The following is a 25,141-nucleotide window of genomic DNA, read 5'->3' on the forward strand; positions in this document are numbered from 1 at the left end:
TTGTGGAGGGTGGTAGGAGGAAGTGCGGACTTCAAAGCCAAATGGGTGACAGAGCCATAAAGTGGAGCAGCCCAACATGCAAGATCAATGGCTTCCTTTCGTTCCTGCTCAGTGGGGAAGGAGCGAGAGAAGTCCTGCCCTCCACTGTAGAAGGTCTCAGGGGCTTTGTGCAGGCATGGAGATGAAAGGGACAGGCACGGCAGAAGCAGCTGAGGTTGGCAGAGCATCCCACAGCATCCTGTCTGAGGCTCAGAGATGGATGGACAGAGAGCTGCAGTGGAAAGGACTTAGTTTTCAAAGAGCTGGGAGACAGGCTGGAGATGCAAGTTAAAGGGGCAGCAGGAGCGCACTGCCTCCCTGGAACCCTGCCAGAGGGGGTTGAAGGGTTGCATGTGCCGCATTCCAAGTGGAATGTCAGAGAGGGCAAGTCCAACTGCAAACTTACCTGCCTGGGTGTGTGCCACCTATAAATGGCCTCTTCTCTGCCTTTGGTGCTGGGAAAAGAAGAAGCTGGCATCACCAGAACTTTCCAGAGAATCTTGACTATTGCTAGTCTACCCTATTGAATTCAGAGGTATGTGTGATTTCCAAACTGGGAAGAGTGAGGATATTAGCAGGTATACGCTATGCCACAGCCGTGCCATCTCAGTGAAACTTTGCCAGGAGCCTGTGGTGACATCACATCCTTGATCAGTGGAACCATACTTTAAAATTTCCGAGATTCCCAAATCGTCCAGCTAGCAGGTATTGAAGGGGGCGATCTGGGTGTTCTGGCCCGGGGAAAACTCCCACAAAATGGAAGTTAGAGATTTTCATCAGCCATCTTTTAAAATAATTGATCTGTCCCTTTTTGACTAATGTTTCTCCAAATTTGTAACCATAAAGGCTTTGATGAAGCAGCGGGAAGGCGGAGGGATCCACTCTAGTTTTACCAAGTTGTCCTAGGCACCAGTGGTGTAAACATACAGGAATGAAGACATAGAGTGTAGGGAGAAGAGAGGTGCCAGTTTATAAGGTCTGAGTGCAAGCACTTCTAAACTGTACTATGTAGATGAATCACCTGGGATCTTGTGTAAGTGCTGGGGCTGATGCAGTGAGTCTGAGGTGGGGCCGAGATCCTATGTGTTAGCCAGTTCCCAGGTGAGGCTGCTGCTGCTGGTCCACAGGCCGTACTTGGAGTGGCAAGGACCTCCACTGCACAACCACTCCAAAGTTAGCTTTAAAGCATGGCTTGGTTTCAAGGCAAGAAGGCTATATAACCAAGCCATCAAAACACACTGGACATTAAATGCACATGTGATGGTAGGATGATGGCAAAACTGGCAGCCAGGATCTGCAGGTTGAAATCCTATCCTACCATTTCCTGGCAAGAAAACCTGGGGTGAACCATGGATCCTCTCTGAGTCTCAGTTTCCTCATCTGAAAGGGTGGCGGCAGTAAGAGCTGCTGGGTTGCCTGACACACAGGCTGGATGTGAGGGTCAAAGGGAACAACCTAGTAAAAATGCTGTACACGTATGACTATTGTTATTATTATTATTATATTTCAAGCTAAAGAAATCTTACTAAGAGCTTCCATCCCCACTGTTTTCATTTTATGAAAGAACATTGCCAAGTATTTGTATCTATCAAACACTGTGGTAAGCTCAGCAAGGACTCTTTGGTTTGCCCTTCACAACTCTAATAACATTAGTAGTACAATGCCAGCTGCATGTTACAGGTGATGAATGTAAGACTTAGAACATTAAGATTATGCTTAGGTGCTCCCTGGCTGGTGTGGTTCAGCAGGTTGGAGCATCGTTCAATACACTGAAAAGTTGAGGGTTCGATTCCCAGCCAGGGTATGTGCAGGAGGCAACCAATCAATGCGTCTTTCTCTAAAAGCGATAAAAAAAAGTCCGTGGGTGAGGATTAAAAATAAAAATGTCTTGATTCTCCAAAAGTCTTCAGTTGACTCACTGTGACGAACACCCAGCATCCCAGAAGAGGGTGATGGTTTACAAAAGGAGTTGGCCGACTGTTTCTGCAAAGAGCAAGATGTTAAATATTTTAGGCCTTGCAAGCCAGGTAGTAAATATATTAGGCTTTGTATTCCCAATTGAGGTCTTTTGCAACCATCCGGCCCCGTCCCCACAGCACAAAAGCAGAGCGTACAATATGCAAAGGAATGGGTGTGGCTCTGTCCCAATAAAGTGTCACTTACTGAAACAGGTGGCAAGACGGATTTGGCCTGTGGGCTATAGTTTGCTGATTCCTGATCTAGAAAACTCTGACGTGTCCAATATGGTGGCTATCTGAATTTAAACTTAAATTACAAATTCAATGCCTCGGTTGCATTAACCACATCTCAACTGCTGAATAGTCACACGTGGTTATGCCTGCTATTCCAAACTGTGCAGAGAAGATTTCCATCATCACACAAGGGTTTATCGGAGAGGCCTGGTCTCAGTCATCTTTGGTGGTGGGAGAGAAATCTCTTACAAGTGGCTGTCAGGGCGTGGAAGTTCGGAGCCCTGGTTCTGCTCATTCGCCAGTTACATGACTCTAAGCAAATCACACCATCTCCTAGATTAACGCACACATAAAATGGGGACCATGCCTTCCTCCTTGTGTTGTGGGAACTGACTAAGGAAATATGTGGGAAGCCCTTTGTAATCTGTTAGGAGCTGCACAAACACAAGCCATCATTAGGAATCTAATTGTCAATTGAAATGGGAGAAAATGTATGGAGGCAAAGTTTGTGTAGGTTCCCGGATTGAGAGAATCTTATTTTTGTTTAAACCACCCAATGGAAGCTACTCAAATGTCAGAGAGTTACTAAAATAAAGAAATCTTATTATTTGTATGGCATTCTAATTTTCAAACAGGAAAGAGGTACGAAACCAGGCAGATTTCAGTGGCCATTCATCTTTCAGAGCTTGGAATTGCCTTAGTATGCTTAACACCTTCAGGAAACAGATGGGACCGTCCAGATAGGGGCCATGATGATACTGGGCGGGTCTCAGTGTCCTTCCTGAGAGAGACCGAAATATTTATGCTTCTCTGTCAAACTCCCAGTGAAGAAGGGTGCAGCTGTCTCATACCAAAGGTTCTAGGCCTTCTCCTTTGCTTCTACTTCACAGAGCCCCTGCCCCCTGCACCTCAGCCACTGTGGATCCCCACATCGGTCAAGGGCAAAGCTCAGTTTTGCCTGAGTGATAGACCAGGCCCTTGGTTGCCTAGATGATTCCTGCATCTCAGCGGTTCCCTATGCCTCCCTCCTCTGTCCTCCTGTTTTTAATCCCAGCTGTATATTACCTTTCCAGGAAAGGTAATTATCACTTCCTTTCCCATCAGTCTACAGTCCCCTCTGTCCCTCAGGGTTCTGTCTCTCAGAGTCCTGGGGGCCCGGCTACTCTCCTGTTCTACCCCATTTTCCTATTGTCACTCATTTGAGTACCCAGAGATGTTTCTTTCTTGCTGGTGCTGGGTACAATCCTTTTGATTTCCATCAGTGACTAGGAGTTATGTTTTATATTTTTATAGCCTTTTATATGAACTTCTTAGAACTTGTCCCACACTTCTCTGCTGTTCCCCTTTACTTTTATAGCCTTTTATATGAACTTCCTAGAACTTGTCCCGCACTTCTCTGCTGTTCCCATTCGCCTTTATTTTCCTCACGTCAGAAGGATGCTGACAGCCCTCCTCGGCTCTCCAGCTACACTTGCCTCTTGGGCTCGAGTGAAGGTTCCTATTCTCTGCTAGTTAGTGATGGTGCATATAGAAATTACTTTTCTAAAAATTATTACTTTTTTAGAAAGGTAATTTGGAAATATGTTTCTAAATCCTTCAAAATCTGCATATTCTGCTGTCAGTAGTTCCCCTTCCAGGGAAGGGTCCTAAGTGAATTACAGAGATGCACAGAAAATGACTAAATAAGGCTATTCATTGCTGTATTATTTATAAAAGTGGAAAATTAGAAAACATCTAATTGTCAACAATAGTTAAAGAATAAAAGACATAAAATTTAAAAATGAAAAGATATGCCAAAATATGAACAGTGGTTTTGCTTGTGTATCTCTGAGGTCTCTCTAGTTATCCCTGGAGTACCAGTGATTTTTATTTTCTCCTTTGTCATTTTCTGTCTTTTACAATGTGCATAGATAGCCATCAGAAAGAGGTTATACAAACGAAGGTTCCCATTTCACTAGCCTGGTTATTTTGTATTGCTTGTTAATATTGCTGCTCAAGGACTCAAAAAACATACATTTTTGTTTTTATAAGGAAAGATCATAAGATTTAAAGGAAATAGTCAGAAAATGAACAAAGTTAATAGAAGTTTTAAAAAATCAATCTTTGGTTTAATTAACAAAATCAACTTTAGCCAGAACGCCGAAGCTGTCTTATCTCACCATCAGAGCCCTGCCAAATATTTAGAAATGAGCACTGCCCGGCCCCGGTTCCGCAGCTCCTGACCCCTTGTGCTGTTCTACACAGCGTGGGCTTGGGATGCTAGGTGCGTGCGCAGACTTTCCTGTTTCCTGCTTTTCTCTTCATCTCTCACAAGCAAAATGTGTTTGATGACTTCTGGAGTCTGTTTGTTCCAAAACCTCTTATTGGGCCTCCATTGCAGCTAAGCACTGTAAAGTGCTGGGAGTGTGTGTGCGTGTTGAGGGAGATACGTCCTTTGAGGAGGGGATGGAGATTATATATATAATCTTCTTTGCCCTTAGTGGGCACTCACACTAGGAGGGACTCAGAAAAGAAAAAAACATGTGTGACAAATCCATGCTAGAAGTAACAGGTATGTCACAAAGGCATGGATGGCAGTGGCCATGCAGGGAGATGGCTGGGAATTAGGACAACTGAGATTTGAAGAATGAACTGGATGGGGGTAGAGAATTCCAGAAAGATGGGACAGCACATGCAAAGACAAACGGGCCAGAGAGAAACTGTGTCCTGAGAGAGGAAGGCTGAGAGAAAAGTGACGATGGGGGAGCAGGCAGGCAGGACACCAAGATGTGGAGATAATGTCGGGTGGGACCTGGAAGCCAGGACCCAGCAGGAGCCAAGCAGCGATGAGGACGGACGTAAGGCACTGACTGGTGGCAGAGATGCCGTGACGATAGGAGAAAAGGGACACGTTTAAAAGACAGGTGTTCTTGGGCACCGAGTGGGTATGACATGGGTAATAAAGAGGGAAAAGAAGGTCTGCCCCGAAAACTCGGGGACCACTTCCAGGGTTCCGGCAGAGGCGCCTGGATGGATCGGGAGACCATGTGCAAGGATGGGGAACCCGGACAAGGTAGAGGGGAACCAGAAAGAGTTTGAGTTTTTGCTGAGTTTGAGGTGCCCATGGAACATCTAAATGGAGACACTGAGTAAGCTCTTCAAAGAGCTGCACATACATGGAAAGTAATGCCCTCAGGATATGTATTTCACGTAGCACACTTTTAGTTTGTTATTACAAACATATACGTCCAACTTTTTACACGTTCAATCCTGCAGATTTCTAAAAATCTTTTACTTCTTTAAGATTTCATTCATTTATCTTCAGAAAGGGGGGGAGGGAAAAAGAAAGGAAGAGGAGCATCAGTGTGTGGCTGCCTCCCATGTGCCCCCGACTGGGGACCTGCCCTGCAACCCAGGCAGGCATGTGCCCTGACCGAGAATCAAACTGGTGACCCTCTGCTTTGCAGTCTGGTGCTCAATCCACTGAACCACACCAGCCAGGGCTAAAATCTTTTATTTCTATTTCCTGTCCTTCGACTCTTTTGCGGCACATTAACCATCCCAGTGAATTGATTGAAAAAACAAGAAATGTCACCATAAATGATGGGACGTAGAACCCTAGAGGTGATCTGGCCCAGTTTTCTTACTCTGGAACTGGAAACAGTGTTCAGTGGTTAGAAGATGGGAACAGCATGCACGGCAGGAGGACAGGCTTAGCATTAAGGTCCCCAGTTCCCAATCTTTCTCTGTGTCCCAGTGTTTCTGCTGCGTTGGAACATCTTGTCAAAAGGTTTGGTGGGAAGACATTGAAACTGTAGATGCTTTTCTTTTTCATGAGGAGGTGTTAAGTACAGTGGAGTCATATAGTACTTGGAAAATCTAGCCTTGATTTCTTCACCTGTAAGTGTGATAATAATCCTCGTATCACTGGTGAGGCACCAGTGGGTTATGAAAGTGACCATCGTAAGGACTAGATATTTCTTAATCTGAACCCAAGGCTTGGATATGGATCGGAAAAATGAATTCAAGTTCTTCTAGTCCATACACTTACTAGTCATATGTATTGGTTTTCCTTGGTTGCTGTAACAAATTTACCTCAACAAAGAACAAAAAAATGTATTTTCTCAGACTCTGGAGTCCAGGATCCTGAAACCAAGGGGTCGGCAGAGTCACGCTCCCCCCGAACGCTCCAGGGGAGAGCGCTTGCTGCCCCTCCCAGCCGTGGGCGGCCCTGGGCATTCCTTGGCTCACGGTTGCCTCTGTTTTCACATGACCTTCTGCTCTGTGTTTGCGTGTTCTCTTCTGTCTCTCATTAGGACACTTGTCACTGAATTTAGAACCAACCCAAGTCATCCAAAATAATCTCATCTCAAGATCCTTAACTTAATTACACGGCAAAAACTCTTTTTCCAACTAAGGTCACAGGGTCTTAATATTAGGGCGTAGACATATCTTTTTTTGTAGTGAGAAATATATATATATATATTAAATTACTTTAACTTAAATTATTAAATTATTGTTTTATTACAGTTGTCTGTATTTTCTCCCCACCACTACCCCCCATCCCAGCCAAACCCACCTCCCTCCCTTGCTTCCACCCTCCCCTTTGGTTTTGTCCATGTGTCCTTTATAGTAGTTCCTGCAAACCCTTCCCCCAATTGTCCCCTCCCCCTCTCCTCTGGCTATTGTTAGATTGTTCTTAATTTCCATGTCTCTGGTTATATTTGTTTGCTTTTTCTTTTGTTGATTATGTTCCAGTTAGAGGTGAGATCATGTGGTATCTAACCCACTCTACCACAGAAGCTTGGGCAAGTCACTGAATGTGAGTGGCCGAGGGGATTTCAATACCTGGCTTTACCCTCCTCCAGTCTATCATGAGAATCAAGAGGAGTAATGCACATGAAAGAAATTTGTAAAGAGTTATGTGAATGTTGGTTATTCCTATTGACTTGGCCAGTAACTTATACAGAGATTTCAATAAGAGATTCATCTGTTCTCCCTACTCCACCTTTTTCTCCTTTCAGTTTAAAAATAATTTTGCTGAAACACAAGAACTTCAGATCAAATTTCTTCATGGGGGAGGGGAAATATTTCACAATGTGGTTATTAAAGATGAGCAGTGTTCAAAGATAAACGATTGTTGATGGTGTGATGCTCAGGCTTGAAATAGCAGAAAATGCCTTGAATGTTTTTCTAGAACAAGGCAAGAAACAAAGAAATAAATTTTGTAGGTCAAATTTACATAGAAGGTTTTTCCCTCCATACTCATTATTATAAATAGAAACTTAAAAGACTTATATGATGATTACTCACATTCTTACATTTATATTTTAAAATTGTTGCCATCAGTCACATTGGTTTTATCTCTGTAAATATACGGAATATTCTAAACCATTTAAGAGTTGGCTGGAGATAGCACGGCACTTCATCCGTATTCACACAGCACTGATAAAAAAACTTTCTTCTCCATAACCAAACTATCATTATCACATCAGAAAAATTAGCAATAATTCTATAAAATAATCTAATATTCTCAATTCTCTGAATATTCTAAATTTCTCTGTGAACTTCCAAATGTCTTTTCTGGCTGTATTTTTATTTAAAATTTTTGAATATATTTATTGATTTTAGATGGTGAAAAAGGCGGGGGGGGGTGCATTGATTTTTTGCCTCCCATACATGCCTTGACTGGGGACTGAGGCTGCAACCTAGGTATGTGCTCTGAACGGGAATCAAACCTCTCATCATTCAGGGGTCTGGGGACAATGCTCTAACGATCTGAACCACACTGGCCAGGGCCTGGCTGTATTTTTTTAAACCAGCATCCAAACAAGGTTTATGCAGTGCATTTGGTTGTTGTAGCCCTTAGACTGTTAATATAGAACAGTCCCATCCCCTTTTTCTTTCTTCTCACACTGATGTCTTTGAAGAGACCAGTCCTCTGGTTTGAGTAGAGTGCTGGAGCCCATGGACAAATGGAATTATATTTCTCATTAGCACTGAAAATAGCTGTGTGTGGATGCTGAGGTTCTGCCTGTTGCTGACCCAGCCTTCCTCTGTCAATGCAGCAGAAGAGCATGTCTGCTTACCTTACAAATGCACCAGAAGGTTCCAGACTCAGGGCTATGCACGTGCCTCTAGAGAGGGGCATGGGCAGGCTAGAGGGACCACCACCACCTCTTATGATAGACCGTTCTGCTTTGCTTCTCTCGTGATCACCATCAGGATATGTTGGAACTGGGGGCTGAGCATGACCAGGACTTGCAGAGTGAACAGGATGAGCAAGAGACACATTACGTTCGGTGTGAGGATCCTCAAGTCTCCACATCTTTGCAGTTTTCAGAGGAGAACATTCATGAACTGTAAGCCTTGACACATGCAAGAGGGAACATGTAATAATGTTTTGTGGAGGGAAAATGAAATGTAGCCAAGAACTCAGGGAAAGCCCAGAAGACGTAAAATCCACACATGAATTGAACCATGAAGCACTCATGTGCACAAGTAACTTCGTGCAAGTTCCAGCAAGAATGCAGAGTTAGGACATTTCTAAGCGTGTAGGCAGAACCATAGCACTCCCAGATAATTGTCTAGATATGATAAGTATTGCAATTATCATTAAAAATATTGTTAGGCTCTTGTAGACCCTTTCCCTATCGTATTCCTCTCCACCCCCCTAAAAGGCCACCACTGCTCTGAAATCAATATTTAACATTCACTCTATGTAGGAAAATGAAAAATATATCTATTTTTTACTAAATGTAAAATGAGCTTTATTTTCTCTAGCCTTGCAAAGACCTGCTAAAATGGATAGCAAGTAAATTCCCAAGCTTCTTTCTTGAGGCCTAACTGCCCATCTGTCCTATTTTGGTGACGGGAAATGAATAAGCAAGCCAGTTTGCCATTCAAAGGAACAGGGTTGCGGGCCATGTGAGATGTTTGCCATTTCTACCTTAAAACTGATCATAGTGATATTTCTGCAGGAGTCAGGAGAACATGTTTTTCCAGCTAAACCACTGGAACGCACAGATGGGTCTACAAGTGAAGGAGCTCGGAGCTGATCACGTGGGCTGGATGAAGAAGATTAACAATATTATACAAAAAATAGCCCTCACAGAAAACAGAGTAAAGAGGTAATGTAGAGTGTTGGAGTTGGTCAGAAAATAATTGAACATTTCATAGCCTCACAAACTTTAGAACTCTGGGTTTAAGGTGGTAAAGTCTTTAGGGAAGTCTTGAGGTCAAGAAGTATGGAGTTTCATGATTAGATGTTAGTGTCACAACTATCAGAAAGGCCATCACCAAAAAATCAACAAACAAATGCTGGTGAGGATGTGGAGGAAAGGGAACCCTAGTGCACTGTTGGTGGGAATGCAGACTGGTGCAGCCACTGTGGAAAGCAATTGGAGATACCTCAAAAAATTAAAAACTGAGCTGCTTTATCACCCAATGATTTTACTTCTAGGAACATATCCAAAGAAACCGTGTTCATTGTAGTGTTATTTACAGTAACCAAGATCTGGAAACAGCCCAAGTGCCCATCAGTAGATGAGTGGATAAAAAAGCTGTGGTACATTTACACAATGGAATATTACTTGACCATGTGCAAGAAAAAAATCTTACCTTTTGTGACTGAATGATTGAACCTGGAAAATATTATGTTAAGTGAAATAAGCCAGTCAGAGAAAAACAAGTACCATATTTCACTTATATGTAGAGTCTAATGAACAAAATAAACTAACAGATAAAATAGAAACAGACTCATAGATACACAGAACAGACTGACAGCTCTCGGAGTGGAAGTGCGGCATATGGTGGAAAAGATGAAGGTATTAAGCAAAAAACCCAAACAAACTCATAGACACAGGCAACAGTACGGTGATCAGCAGAGGGAACGGAGGATGAGGGGGGAAGTAGGAGCAGGTAGAGGAATATCAATGGTGATGGAAGGAGACTTGACTCGGGGTGGTGAGCACACAATACAACATACAGATGATGTATCATACAATTGTACACTTGGAACCCATGTAATTTTATGAACCAATGTTGCCCCAATAAATTCAGTAAAAAACAATAAAGATAAAAATTAAAATGTATTGCTTTCCCTAAAATAAAAGAAAAAGGAAAGACTGTCACAAAAATCTCAAAGTTTACATCTAAGTTATCAGCATCTTTGCTCTCTCTTAAGGGAATGATTTCCTTTATAGGTTCTTTCTTTGGTGCCATTTTCATAGATATCAAAGGGAGGTCTGCATGTACCCAATGATCCTTGAGTTTTATCCAGTATCATTTAAAAGGATCTGACCAGTTTAACATGAAAGAAAATGAAAACATATTTGTTTAATGTATATCTGAATTTAAATGCAACATTTTAAGATGAAGGCAAAAAATAAAAAAAATAGAATTGTTTATCTAATCACTGGTATAAAGATAAAGGGCTTTGGAATCAGAGGGACCCAAGTTTGAACCCTGACACCGACACATTTCTTGGCTAAGTTAATCAACCTTTTCTAAATCTTCACTTTTATCTTCTGTATAAATTCCTACCACTAACAAAAAGGGACTAATGACAGTGATCTTACTGGTGTCTTGTGTGAATTAAATAATGTGTAGGTAAAGAATTTCATACGATGTCTGGTGCAAAATAAACAATGAATGCAAGCTGGTCTTAGGAATAAATGCTTCTAGCCCGTGCACCGTCCTGCCACACTCTGAGCTCTTCCCTCCTGCGGGGCCGCTCTTCTCCCAGGCGTTTTCTCACCTTCCTGTTCAATATCTCCACGTGGACTTGAGCATCGTCATGCCTTTTAGTTAAACGTCTCTTCCCAGAGGCCTTCTCCTGGCCAGTCTATCAAAAACAGATCTTTTTGTTTCTTCCAAAGCATAAACATTTGCTTTTTTAGAGGAGTCTATGGTTTTCATTCAAGTCCTCTACAATAAATTTTCTTCCATTTTAAAAATCAAAGCATAGTTTACATACAGTAAAATTGTTTTTTATCGTACGGTTCTGCAAGTTTTGAAAAATGCATCTAGTTGGACAGCCACCTCTATGAAGATAAAGGAAGTTTGCATCATTCACCAAACCCCTCATGCCCTTTGTGGTTAGCCATTCTCCCCAGGCTATGCTGCTGGTGACCACTGACCTGCTCTCTGTCCCTACAGTTTTGTCTTTTCCAGTCTGTCACATAAATGGAATGATGCAGTGTGTAACCTTTTGAGTCTATCTTCTTTCATGTAGCCTAATGCATTTGCAATTCACTCATGTTGTCACATATATCAGTAGTTTGTTCCTTTTCGTTGCTAGATAGTATTCCATCATATAAATATACCGCAGTTTACCCATTGACTAACTGCAGCACATTTAGTTTTTTTGGCAATTATGAACAAGGCACTATAAAAAGTCACATAGTTTTTGATTATTTGAATTTTCTCTTTTGTTTTCATTTTTCTTTTTCTTTTCTTGTCTTCTGTAGATTCTAAAATGTAGATTTTAGAATCAGCTTGTCAACTCTGCTGTGATTTTTATTAGAACTACCATTAATCTATAGGTAAATTTTGGAATAATCAATATTTTAGCAACATTGACTCCTCCAATTCATGAATAGAATATAATAGTTCTGTTTACATCTTCGATTCCTTCCATCAGTGTTGTAGAGTGTCCAGTGAACAAATATTTCAGATTTTGTTAGAATCTGAAATATGCCTATGTGTTTCATGGTTTTTGGTACTATTATAAATGATACTTAAAAATTTCATATTCTAATGATTAATTGCCATTATATAAAAATTAAGTTGACTTTGGTATGCTGACCTTGTGCTTGTGACCTCCCTAAACTTACCTGTAAGCTCCAGTAGTTTGCACAGGTGGTTTGGGTTTTCCACACAGGTAACTGCATCACCTGCAAATAGAAACAGTGTTTTATCTTCCTTTCCAGTCTGCATGCCTTTCACGTCTTTTTTCATTATATTGGCCAGAGTCTCTAGTACAATATTGAATAGGTGGGATGACACATGGTGAATATACATACCTTATTCTCAGTACTACAAGGAAAAGCATTAAGTGTGATGTTAATCGTTCCTTTTTAAAGATTTTATTTATTTATTTTTAGAGGGGAAGAGAGGGAGAAAGAGAGGGAGAGAAGCATCAATGTGTGCTTGCCTCTCACACACCCCGCACTGGCCCACAACCCAGGTATGTGCCCTGACTGGGAATTGAACCAGCGACCTTTTGGTTTGCAGGCCTGCACTCAATCCACTGAGCTACACCAGCCAGGGCTTAACTTTTTTTTAAAGATGCCCGTTCTCATATTGAAAACATTTCTTATATTCCTAGTTTACTGAGATGTTTTTAGTATCAGAATGATCTGCATTTTTTCAATAGTTTTTGATGCATTTATGAGTGATTATTTTTTTATTTGTTTATATAGTCTGCTGACATAGTATATTATGTGACTAATTTTTGAAAGCTGAACCAGCCTTGAATTCCCAGAATAATCTCCACTTGGTCATAATATATTATCCTTTTTGTATATTGTGTAATTCAGTTTAGTAAAGTGGAATTTTTATGTATGTTAGTGAGAGGTATTAGCCTATGTTATTTTTTCTTGCAATGTGTAGTGTTAGTATAAGAATAATAATTGCCTCGTAGAAAAAATGGGGTGTTTTCCCACCTGTTTTATTTTATGGATGAGTTTGTGTAGAAGTGGAATAGTTTATTCCTTCAAAGTTTTGTTGAACTCCCCAGGAATCCATATGGCCTAGAGATTTCACTCTGGTAAGATTTTTAAAAAATGAATCTTCACTGTATTTTTTTTGTCCCTAAAAGGTATTATATTACCTTTTAGTCCCATTATAGCCCCCTTCCCCCAGCAACACCCACACTGTGGTCCATGTTCGTGAGTCCTTTTTCCTTTTGGCTCAATCCCTCCTGCCTGACACTGTGGTAAGACTTCTAACTTCTTTGTGCTGCCTCTTTATAGACACAATTCATCCCTTCTCACTGTCTCTAACCCCTGACAACAACAAATCTGCTGTCTATAATTATTTCATTCCATGAATACTACATAAATCAAATCATACCATAAGTATCCTTTTGAGGCTGGTTTTTTCACTTGGCATAATCTCCTTGAGGTTCCCCAAGTCGCTGCTGCGTGTATCAGTAGTCCCTTCCTTTAGTGAGCAGGAGTCCACAGTATGGATATGTACAGTTTGGTTAACTGCTCCACCCCCAAAGGACAACTAATACAATTTCTAGTTTGGGGCTATGATGAAAAAGCTGCTTTGGACATTCATGCACAACTTCCTGTGTGAAACTAAGTCTTCATTTCTCAGGGTCCAAGAGTGAAATCACTGGGTCATACATTGGGTAGGTCTGTTTTCAGTTTAGTTTTGACAGGAACTTCCAAACTGTCTTCCAAATTGGCTGTATCCTTTTACATTCCTACCACCACCTTAAGAGCGATGCACTTTCTCCACGCCCCCCACCTCACTATAGCATTTGGTGTTATAACTATTTTTCATCTCAGCTCTATGATAACTTACACATGTAGTGATAGCTCGTACTTTTAATTTGCACGCCTCTAATGGCTAATGACATTGAACATGCTGTCATATGTTTATTTGCCATCCAAACGTTTTCTTCAGGAAATTTCTGTGCATGTCTGTTGTTCATTTTCTAATTGGAAAGTTTTGAATGTTGAGTTTTTAAAGGTTTTCATAAATGTAAGATATAAGACCTTTGCCAGACATGTGACATGAAAACCCCTTTGACAGTCACTGGCTGACCAGAAGTTTTACATTTTCATGAGGTCCGGTCTGTCTCTGCTCCCTCCTGCGGGCGGTGCTGTTGGCGTCAAGTCTAAGGTCTCTTCGCCCACGCTTAGGTCCCAAAGATTTTCCGTGTTTCTTTTCTAGAAATTTAACTAAGCTTTCATTTCAATCATTTAAATGTTCTGCTCCTATGTCTAGTTAGGTTGTATACTTCTTTACTATTATCTAAATATTGAAATTAAGAACAAACTGACAGTAACCAGAGGGGAGGTGGGTGGGTAATGGGGGGGAGGGTAAGGTTTTCAGGAACATGTGTAAAGGACACATGGACAAAACCAAGGAGGAGGGTAGATCAAGGGTGGGAGGTGGGGATGGCTGGGGTAGGGGGGAGTGTTGGGGGGGAAATAGACACAAATGCACCAGAACAACAATAAAAGAAAGAAAAAATTTAAATAAAAAATAATTTATTTAGAGACTTTTTTTACTTTTTTGAATTGCATTTATGACTTTCCATCCCAACACAATCCCTACCCAAGAGTTTTATGATATAGAAATAGCATATCACTTTTTTAAAGATTAAAATAGATCTTTCTGAAAAGATAAAAAATATATACATTAGGTGCTTTTCTTTTTAAATCCACAGACTTAGCCCTTCTCTTGGTCTCTTGCAGCTTATTAAATGAGGTGATGTCCTTGGAGGGCCAAATTGGAAATCTGGAGTCACACCAGGACCTTGACCCTGATCAGGGGGCAAACATTGAGGTGAGCCAGAGGCTTGGAAGGGGCAGTCTGGGAGGCTGTGAGGACTCCGACACACCTTGTGCTGTTTAACAGGTCATAACAAGGATTCAAAGCCATTTTTGGTCACAGGGGAGAAGGCAACCTGGTGGTCAGATGTGAGCACCTTTTGTCTGCATGCCACATTTCTGTTGTCTGGTGACATAAAAAGGCTAGACTCTTAAATTCTACCTAGAAAATCGTTCAGACAATTTTGATAGGTTTATATCTTGATGCCATCTTACGATAATGATGAGTTACTTAAGGGAACACTCTTCATTTTTGTATCCCAGTACCTAACAGTACAGAGAAGATGGTCAGGCCATATTAGTAATTTTGTATCTGCCTTTGCTTCCTTAATGAAGAGTCCTTGTGTTAGTTTTCACTATTGCCAAAGTTCTCCTCTTGTTTGGTCTTCTTACATCTCTTAGAAACGCTTTTCTGAGACGGGTTTAATTTTTCCCTTCCTAAAGAGTCATAGAATAGGCCTGGCTGAGCACTGGCCTGCAAACCAAAGGGTTGCCAGTTTAATTCCCAGACAGAGCACATGCCTGGGTTGCAGGACAGGTCCCCAGTTGGGGGCATGGGAGGGGCAACCACACAGTGATGTTTCTCTTCCTCTCTTTCTCCTTCTATTCCCCATGCTCTAAAAAATAAATTAAAAAAAGACTTCCTCAAAAAAAAAAAAAGAGTCATAGAATGTTGTTAAAACGTAGTGATCGACTCTGGGAAAAAATTAGATGTTAGAGCCTTGACTGATACTTTTTCCTCTAAAAAAGGAAAAAGTCTGTATCTAGCTTCCTCTTTTTAATTGAAATTTCCAGCCTCTGCTTTAGCTTAAGCCAAAGAATTTAAATTAAGTGGATTTTGGAAGACGTAAAGAAGAAATATCTTTTTTGCTTATCATCCTTGCTCAGGCACCATGCTAATAATCTTCTCTATATTGCTCCAATTTTAGTATAGGTGCTGCTCAAGTGAGCATGGAGATATATCTTTTTTATTGTAGAAAAGTAATGCTATTTAGACCCTCACATATTAAAACCCATCTACAGATCAGCACAGATTTATTAACAAGGAAAAAATTGCTTTTAACTGTGACTTTAAAAAGTGACTTTTTTAAAGTCACAGTTAAACATGTTAAAGTAGCAACTTCATTTTGTGCTGGTTGAAAATTCAAGAGTTTTTTCCACTATCCTTTGCAAATTGCAAACCATGAAAAGAAGGAAGAGGACAAAGGTCAAGAGATATTCTGCCTTAGAAAATTTCCTCCAAAAGTCATCTGTACTACAGGAATGAGGATTTCAGCAGGAGTTAGGGCTAGGGAGAGATGGATATCAAAACGGAGAGCGCAAAGATAGAAAAGCACAAAAATAAATGAAAGTGAGATTAAGAAACAAACCAATAAGGTCTTGGCATAATATGAAAGGAAGAGCCATCACAAATACGTATGGAGATTCTCTCTGGAGTTCCACAGCTGTGTATGCACTTAAAAAAAATAGACACAAACTTAAAAAGTAAAAGCATCCCAAATATCCACCAACTGATATGCGGATAAACTGTAACAAAGGTCGTATAATGGAGTACTGTGCAGCAATAACAAGGAATGCCTCCTAAGTCATCCAACAGCATGAGTGAATCTCAAACGCATTGTGCTAAGGGAAAGAAGCCAGCCTTAGAAGGTTACACACTCCATGATTCCATTTATGTAACATTCTGAAAAAGGCAAACAACAGGAACAGAAAGGAGATTAGTGGTTGCGAGAGTCAAGTGGGTAAAGGGAGGAGGGTGTTGACAGAGGGCACAGGAGATTTTGGGCATGATGGAGATAGTCCCTACCTTGTTGTAGTGGTGATTATGTGACAGTATACATTTGTCAAAATTCATAGAATTGTACATTTTTAAGGTAGGTTTTACTGTATATAAGTTATAACCTCAATAAACATGGCTTTAAAAATTAGCACAAGTTCTGTTCTCAATAGGTTTAATGGCTGATGGGAAAGCCAGCATAAAAACACAGGCAGTAATTTAATGAATAAGAAACTTTAAACGTAACTGTTGCTGATAGAGGGTCAACAATGGCTGCAGCTTTACTCTAGGGAAGGGAAAAGTGAGCATTGTTAGAAACAAGTATGAGAACAGCAAACAAAATTTAGGAAAATGAAAAAAGACATAAGTTAATGAAGTTTTAAGATATCACATGGATCGGCTCATTCATTTCTCGTGAAGAAGTGGAATGACTCAGCAAGCCATAAATGGAGATAGAGGGAAATCTGATAAAACACATTTGAACACACACAAACACACACACTCCAGAAACAAGTGTCAAGAGCTTTAAGCTAAGAAAAGGCCTTGGAGGGGGCTTTTGGGTACTGCCTGCTGTTGCGCCCACAAGTCCACGAAGCTTTCTGAAATCTCCACGTGGACAGTAACTGGACTTTCATTCTGAGCCTGACCCCCAATCTCAGTTACCTTTGATAAGTACTGTGTAAAAACAGTTTCTGTATAAACAAAGCAAGACACCAGTAAACTATGATTATCACACCACAGCTCTTTCTTAAATAATTAAGTCTTGGAATTCAGAGGTTGGTAATGAATGAAGGGTGTACTGTATACTGTATAACTATTTGAGGGCAAATACTCTTGTTACTGGTGTGCAACCAGCACAATGACTAGCTCAATGGCCTCTTACACAGATATGGCCAATAACATCTTATTGATTTAATTTAACATTGATTTTTAGAGATCAGTACTTGGAAGAGTACAAAAAAATAGCTTCTATTAAATCTCAAACTTTGTGATCATGAATTAGCTTTCTTCTAAAAACTGTCATTTACTTTGTTTTAGTTCCATATATTATTCTTCAAAACTTTTGATTTATACATTTTGTTTTAAAGGAGAAGATCATGGAAATTAAAAAGCAATTAGGAGAAATGGATAACAACTTTGTCCAGGTAATGATAAAATGGCTTTACAATTAAGGAAGAGAAACAGTACTTCAAGGGAATCTCAGATTTAGAGAATTTTAGGGAATGGAATCTAAAATTTGATGAAAAATAGAATTTTAGACCTAAAAGAGAACTTGCCATCTTTTAATCTATACCTTCATCGTCAGAAGAGAAAATTATAACTTAGAAATGTGAAGTGAGTTGCCCATATTTCCAGATGAAAAGAAACAGTCTTGTCCTTGCTCTCCCATTAAAAATATAAACACATGTATAGCCCTGGCTGGTGAGACTCAGTGGATTGAGCAGTGGCCTGTGAACCAAAGGGTTGCCTGTTCAATTCCCAGTCAGGACACATGCCTGGGTTGCGGGCCAGGTCCCCAGTGGGGGGCATGTGAGAGGCAACCACACATTGATGTTTCTCTCCCTTTCTTCCTCTTTTCCCCTCTCTCTAAAAATAAATAAATACAATCTTTTAAAAAATACATAAACGCATGTATGTATAATATATATTTTAACATATAAATACATATGTATCTTTTTTCTTTTAACAAAAGTAATACATACTTATTCATCTTAAACTTCTCCATATTAAAAAATAAAAAATAATCCCATTTACTCAAGAATAAACAGAGTAAATATTTTAATATATTCATATTCTTTCAAATCTTTCTATACATATATTTATGTATTGTATGTTAATGGCATTGTTACATATATTATTTTGCAACTTGTCTTTTTTCACTTAGCATTTTTTCCTTAAAAACATTCTGTGCAACTAAATGTTATTTTACCTTTTCACTGTTTATATAATGCAGGATTTGATCTTTAGATTTATTAAATTCATTTTGTCGGATATTTGGGGCTTTATAATTCATGTTTGCCATTGCAAACTATGCCTCAGAAACCCATATCCTCGCTGCCTTGGCAAATGCTTCTTTAAAAATCAGTTTGGAGAGAAGCCACCTCTCTCTAGAAACCCCCTTTCCTGAGTCCCAGAACGCGGTGCTGCCTGCGGTAACTCCCTTTTCCAGGTGTGCTGCCAATCTACTCTGAGGCGATTCATTTAAAACCTTGAAAAGGTTTCACTCCTGACATACATGCAATCGGCATTCTCATCTTAGAAGGCGAGGGTTTGCTTTCATCCCATTTCTTGATCTTCCTGATAGAGACCAAGCAAAGCCATCTGTCATCTCTGCCTGGCAGCCCGTGGGAGAGTGGGAAGGAACGAGGAGGCAGTGTGGATGGAGGGCTCTTTGCTGAACCATGAGGCCCAGATAGTCAGACCAACATAATAAGGACTTAGGTTTAGATATTGTAAATTTAAAAATGTTTAGAAGATATATAATTATATATTTTTCAGAAACACACACTGTTTCTCTAATCAGTGTCCTGGTGAATGGTTTTCAAGGAGCAAGGAAAGAGTAATAAAAGGAGAAAAAGATGATTTACAATAAGCAGCTGTTGTGCAAATTTATACTTTTAAAGCATTGAAAATAATTTCGTTAATCTCTTGGTTATTCTTCTTGCAATTTATCACGATCACACTATAAATGTGCTCTAAGAGCAAAGCTTTCACTGAGTAAAAGCAAACAAGTGTGATTAAAGCCACATTATAACTAAGTGGTATCAAAAGGAGTGAGATTTCATTGTATAAGCCAGAAAAATAGTATTTCTAGTTTATGCCGAACTATGGGTATCTTTTCAGGCTGATGCTTGTAATGAAGCTCATGAATTAAAGGAGAAACTCGTTGCAAGAATAGAGGTAAGATTTCACAGTTACACAAGCTCAAATAATGATCAAATTAAATGATTTAAATATGCCCATAAATACAGAGGTAAATCTTTCCCAGGAAGTTAAGAATGTACGACATACTGACTTCTTCCCAAACTTATTCCTGTCTTCTGCCCCTCCCGGTACTCTGCCTCAAGCCACAGAATGTCTCACAGGTCTGACGCACTCCCAAGCCCCCACACCCCTGGGCTGTTCCCACGTCTTCTCCACCTGGAGCTTGTCCTTCATGTGTACGTATTACCCATTCTTCAAGGCTCAGCTCAAATGTCATCTCTTCCAGACCTTCCCTAATCTCCCTTAGTCAGAAAAATGATTCAATTTCTGTGAATGAATGGGTGAATGAAACACTGAATAAGTGAATTAACCTCTCACCTGCTCAGAGGTACCTAATCATCCCACTTTCTAGAGTAGATGTCCACCACGAAACCTCAGCTATTCTATCTCATCACCTTATTTATTTTCTCTTTAGCGTGTATCATTTTCAAAAAACATTTTTACTGATTGAGTTTTAGAGAAAGAGAGGAAGGAGGGAGAGACGGAGTGGGAGGGAAAAAAAAGAGGGAAACTTTGATTTGTTGTTCCACTTGTCCATGCATTCATTGGTTGGTTCTTGTATGTGCCCTGACCAGGGGTTGAATCCGCAGCCCTGGCCTATAGGGGTGTCCCTCTAATCAACTGACCTGCATGTTCAGGCCTATCATGTATCTTAACTCATAATATCTAATGTATATATGTGTTTAGGTGTTATAAACACATGTGTAATTCCTCATCCAGTTCCTTAAAAATGCACATGCAATAGAATGCACATTCCTTGTTTATTCTGTTAGCTACTGTATCCTAAACAGGGCCTGATAGGAGTTGCTCAATAAATATGTTCTACATAGATGAACCAATTTAACAGATAAATTCAGTACAAGGAAAATTATCTTCCTACATGAGTAATCCAGCAAAGATTAGCATGTTGGTTTTGTTTAATGTTATACCATGATGCTAACTCACTCTGTCATTGGGTCTCTTTCTACTAATAACAGGTGAGTATGTTCTGTTTTCCAGAACTTCTGCAAGGACATGACTGTGCTGAATACAAAGCTGGGAACATACCAAATGCAAGAAGGAAACACAGACACTCAGAGTCCTGAAGCAATGGGTCTGGAAGAAATGGGGCCCCTGCCTCTCCGGGCTCCACCACACCCTTCAGCGAAGACCTCTCCTCCTCGCATTACACTGTGGTAAGTCAGAGAAAGAAGCTTTTGGGGTCTGGACGAGGTTCTAATATGTATGAACTATAGTAAGATTAAATTTCTTCATGTTAACTAAATATTTGTTTCATCTTTTTATTTTATTTTTTATATAAATTTTTAAAGATTTATTATCATTATTATTTACTTATCTTTAGAGGGGACGGGAAGGAGAGAGGGAGAGAAACATCAATGTATGGTTGCCTTTTGTGTGTCCCCTGCTGGGAACTGGCCTGCAGGGTACCGGCCTGCAACCTAGGCATGTGCCCTGACTGGGAATCGAACCGCGATTGTCTGGTTCACAGGCCCGCGCTCAATCCACTGAGCTACACCAGCCAGGGCTTCATCTTCTTTTATAAATTTTTCATGTTCTTTAAAAGTCATAGTATTCTTATTTTATTATTTTTTTATTTTAATTGTTCAAGTACAGTTTTCTGCCTTTTACCCCCTTTATTCTTCTTATTTTAGACATAGATCCATCGCATTAGCTATACAGATATGGACGTGTATTTCTTTTGTATTGCTGTAGATAATTGTGTGTACATAAATCTTACAGGATGGTGTCTGCAAACTGCGATGCAGCTACCTCCACAGAGACGCACACCTGCAAAGCAGTGTTGAAAAACTTTTCTTTGCTGAGCAAGATGCCTCTCCCTTGTACAGTACTGCAGACATACATACTGGCAAATTCTGACCCTTTGAATTCCTTTCTAGAGATGCCACACAATCAAACATATCCGAGTCCAGTCGGATTCGTTAGCCCCACCCATCAACCCAGAGGGAATCTCCAGCTCCCTCCTCTGTGCGCTCACTATACCTCACGTGTAAGCCTGACACAGCCCACAGCGTATCACTGCAATTAAATTGCTTTAAATCTGTCTCCTCCACGGGCTACTTGAAGGCAGAAATCTTGATCATTTGGGGACCTGAAATATAAAATGTGTTCATCATATTCAACAAAATTAATAAGTGAAGAGTGATGTCAATGAAAATGCCGAAGTAAAAATCCCAGAAAATTTTCTATTCCATAAAATCAATGAGAGAGCTGGAAAAAAATTATCACAATCAACTTTTTCAGAACCCTGTAAATTAAGGATTTCTGTATCCAGAATATATAAAGAACTCTTACAACTTAACAACAAAAAGACAAACTAATTTTTTAAATGAACAAAGGAGTCAAATAGATGTTTCTTCGAAGAATGTACACAAATGGCCAGCACAGAAAAAGATGTTCATCATCACTGGCCATTAGGGAAACACAAATCAAAATCACAAGATACCACTTTACACCACTAAGGTAACTACAAAAAGACAGACAATAACCAGCGTGTGGAGAGTTTGAAAGCCTCGGATATTACTAGTGGGGTTGTAAAGCGGTACAGCCACTTTGGAAACAGCTTGGCAGTTCCTGAAAATGTTAAATATAGAGCTACTATGTGATCTACTCCTAGGGACACACCCAGAATTGAAAACATATGCCCACAAAACACCTGTACAATGAATGTTTGCAGTAGCATTATTCATAATAGTTAACAAGTAGAAACAATATAAATGTCCATCAATTGATGAATAGGTAAACAAAATGTGGTATATCAGTACAATGGAGTATTTTCAGCCACAAAAGAAAATAAACTACTGATATATGCTATAACATAGATCACCACTGAAAACATTATGCTAAGTGAAAGAAGTCAGACGCAAAAGGCCACACACTATGTGATTCCATTCATATAAAATGTTCAGAACAGGAAAATCTACATAGATTGAAAGGAGATTAGTGGTTGACAGGCCTGGGGGTGATGGGAAACAGGGAGGACTCTTCATGGGTGCAGGTTTTCTTTCTGGGGTGATGAAAACTTCCTGAATTTAGATAGTAGTGGTGATTGGACAAGGTTATGAACAAACTAAAAACCACTGAGTTGTATACTTTATGGCATGTGAGTTATACTTCAAAAACAAATAGACAAATAAGTGAATACCTTTCAGCGATCACTTAATTGTGTTATATGGGCAGATTGTTACCCAGTTGCGCTGGTCATCGTTCATCACATCATTACATTGTAGCTAAGATTTCCCAAGACTTAGACCAACTTCTTGCAGAGAACTGGAAACCTATGGGTTCCACTGAGCATATTTATACGTTATTTTTTTTGAGAAAGTGTATTTTGCAGGCTTATTCAATCATTATGTACCAGTTTTGCTGTTTTTGGCTTCAGAGGGTGGCCTTTTTCTAATACTGTTTTATCCCCAGACCCCCAGCTCCCTTATAGTTCTCCCCTGTGCATTCACCACAGTAACGCAAACATTTTGGAAAAGGGTAAAGATTTTATGCATGTCAAGGCTTGACAAGTAGATGGGTAGATAGATACAGTATTCAAATGTCAAAAGAATATTTTTATTTTCTACAGAAGATAAATTTAAAATAAAAAATTATTAATGACAGTAATTTTTGGTTCTGTTCATGGGATATCATAAAAAACTTATTTTTATTTAGCAGGTATAATGTTTTGCTAAGAAAAATGGGTGAGTCCTGACAGGTGTGAGTCAGTTGGTTGGGTGTCATCCCACAAAGCAAACAATCACTGGTTCAGTTCCTGGTCAGAGCACATACCTAGGTTGTGAGTTCAGTCCCTGGTCAGGGCAACCTAGAGAGTTCACTGTAGCAAAGGAAAAACTGAAGGACACGATACACTCTAACAACAAAAACAAAAACAAGCCTAATTAAAAAAAAAAAGAAAGAATGAATGAAAGAAAGAAAGAAAGGAAGGAAAGAAAAAGGAAAACAACTTATAGGAGTATTTGGATTATACTTTATTAGTTTTCTAAATTATCTGTAATTTAGAAAGAATATTTTTCTCTTAAAAATGAATGTTAAGTGTGTTTCTTTATAAGTGTTCCAGTTTTAGTACTTCTAAAATGACAAGTTTTAGAACTTAAGAATAAAATGTTTATTTTCTAGATATGTTTGGTAGTGAGCCGTTTCTATTTTGATGACATTTAGTGCTGCTGGAGGCCAGCATATCTCTGTTCATGTCAACGGCCCTCACAGCCTCGTCCTCACAGGGTATTTTAAGAACACTGGCTCTTTAATAAATGTGTGAAGTAGAAGCGATTATTTGTATATCTACCAAGAGATGGCCAGTGGCAATAATGCCCCCAAACAGGGTCGAGGTTTTATAGAACCCATTGAGTTGGGGCACAAGATATATTCATTCTTAGCTTTAGCTGCACTCTAGATTTTCTCTTCTGAAGTGTGTTCTAGATGGTAATTATCTCCAGGTAACTGGATCATCTGTGACACTTCTTCCTGGTGTTTTTCTGGATTTTCCAGATTTTCTACTCTCATCATGTATGACATTTATAATTAGAAAATAATAATGCAAGGACTTAAAAGCAAGTAAGTAAAATACATTATAGGCACAGCCCAGAGGAGGAGTCTTCAAAGACTTGGAAAAACTTACATTACTTAAGAAGGGCAAGTCCGATGCCAGGACAAAATGGGGGATAGAGAGGGCTGAACTTCACTAGTCACATTTGGTTTTGTATCCCAAGGATAATTCAACCGCCCTGTGTCTTTATTTTCTCCCCAACAGGCATCATATCCTTCACAGGTGAGGCAGAGATGCCACTCATCCGAGAGCATTTCAGAGGGAAGAGCCACACGGTGTCAAGGGTTTCATTGTTTCACGTCTACAGAATCTTAGAATTCCAATGCCAGTCCTAAGATGAGTGTCCGTGCCCGTTAACTCCAAGTTCCTTTTGCAGATGTCAACTGAGGTCACAGAAGTTCAGTTACTTAACCTGAAGAGCTACCTACCTGGGCAGAGGCGCCTGGACTCACTTCCGTGTGTTTGTTTGTTTTCTCAGAAGGTTCTTAACACAGATGTTTTCTTTCCTTGTAGGAAACGTGCACTGAGGATTTTCGCCATGTTTTATGTCCTCACCTTCACGGGACTTTCGTGTTACATACTGTTGTTTGATGCCACATTCATCTTTGAAAGGGTGCTGCCCACAATGCTTGGGCACCGCAAAATGTGGGAACTACGGGAGATGATCACACCTTTCTTAAATTTGGAAGTGGAAGACTTGTTACCCTCCTAACCTTCTGCAGGTGCTGTTACCCTACTAATAAAATTCTGGCTGTTCTTGTGTTATGATGGTTAACTTCTTTTACAAATAAAATGCTATAGGGTGTTTGGCAAAGGACATTGTAGTCATGTGGAAATTGGTTGATCAGTGACAGAAAAAAAATGAAAACAGCTTAGTGGACCCTTCAGTGCATGACGACTTCCTGAATCATTCCACACACTGATTCAAACATTTACTTCAAACCACTAGCCTCTCTTCTCCCCCAACCCTGAGCTCACGGACATTATCATGTATGAGCTTCCTTGGTTATTACACCCATTTCAC

General features: G+C 39.9%; 1 protein-coding gene and 1 non-coding gene across 2 annotated transcripts; one reads left to right on the top strand and one right to left on the bottom strand.

Moving 5' to 3' along the window:
* Nucleotides 1-679: 679 nt before the first annotated feature.
* On the top strand, nucleotides 680-24,857 carry SMCO2 (single-pass membrane protein with coiled-coil domains 2). Its single transcript, XM_053662247.1, has 8 exons — nucleotides 680-744; nucleotides 8,436-8,572; nucleotides 9,191-9,340; nucleotides 14,648-14,738; nucleotides 17,648-17,704; nucleotides 19,404-19,460; nucleotides 20,544-20,719; nucleotides 24,631-24,857. Exons 2-8 carry the CDS (start codon nucleotides 8,439-8,441, stop codon nucleotides 24,827-24,829), a joined length of 864 nt encoding a protein of 287 aa, XP_053518222.1. The 5' UTR covers nucleotides 680-744; nucleotides 8,436-8,438; the 3' UTR covers nucleotides 24,830-24,857.
* Nucleotides 15,626-15,735, bottom strand: LOC119049069 (U6 spliceosomal RNA). The gene has a single exon (XR_005082442.1). It is a non-coding gene; the product is annotated as a U6 spliceosomal RNA (small nuclear RNA).
* Nucleotides 24,858-25,141: the final 284 nt, after the last annotated feature.

This window comes from Artibeus jamaicensis, unplaced genomic scaffold (genome assembly GCF_021234435.1).
Source record: "Artibeus jamaicensis isolate MK-2021 breed Jamaican fruit bat unplaced genomic scaffold, CSHL_Jam_final contig_233, whole genome shotgun sequence".
In the NCBI taxonomy this organism is placed as follows: Eukaryota; Metazoa; Chordata; class Mammalia; order Chiroptera; family Phyllostomidae; genus Artibeus; species Artibeus jamaicensis.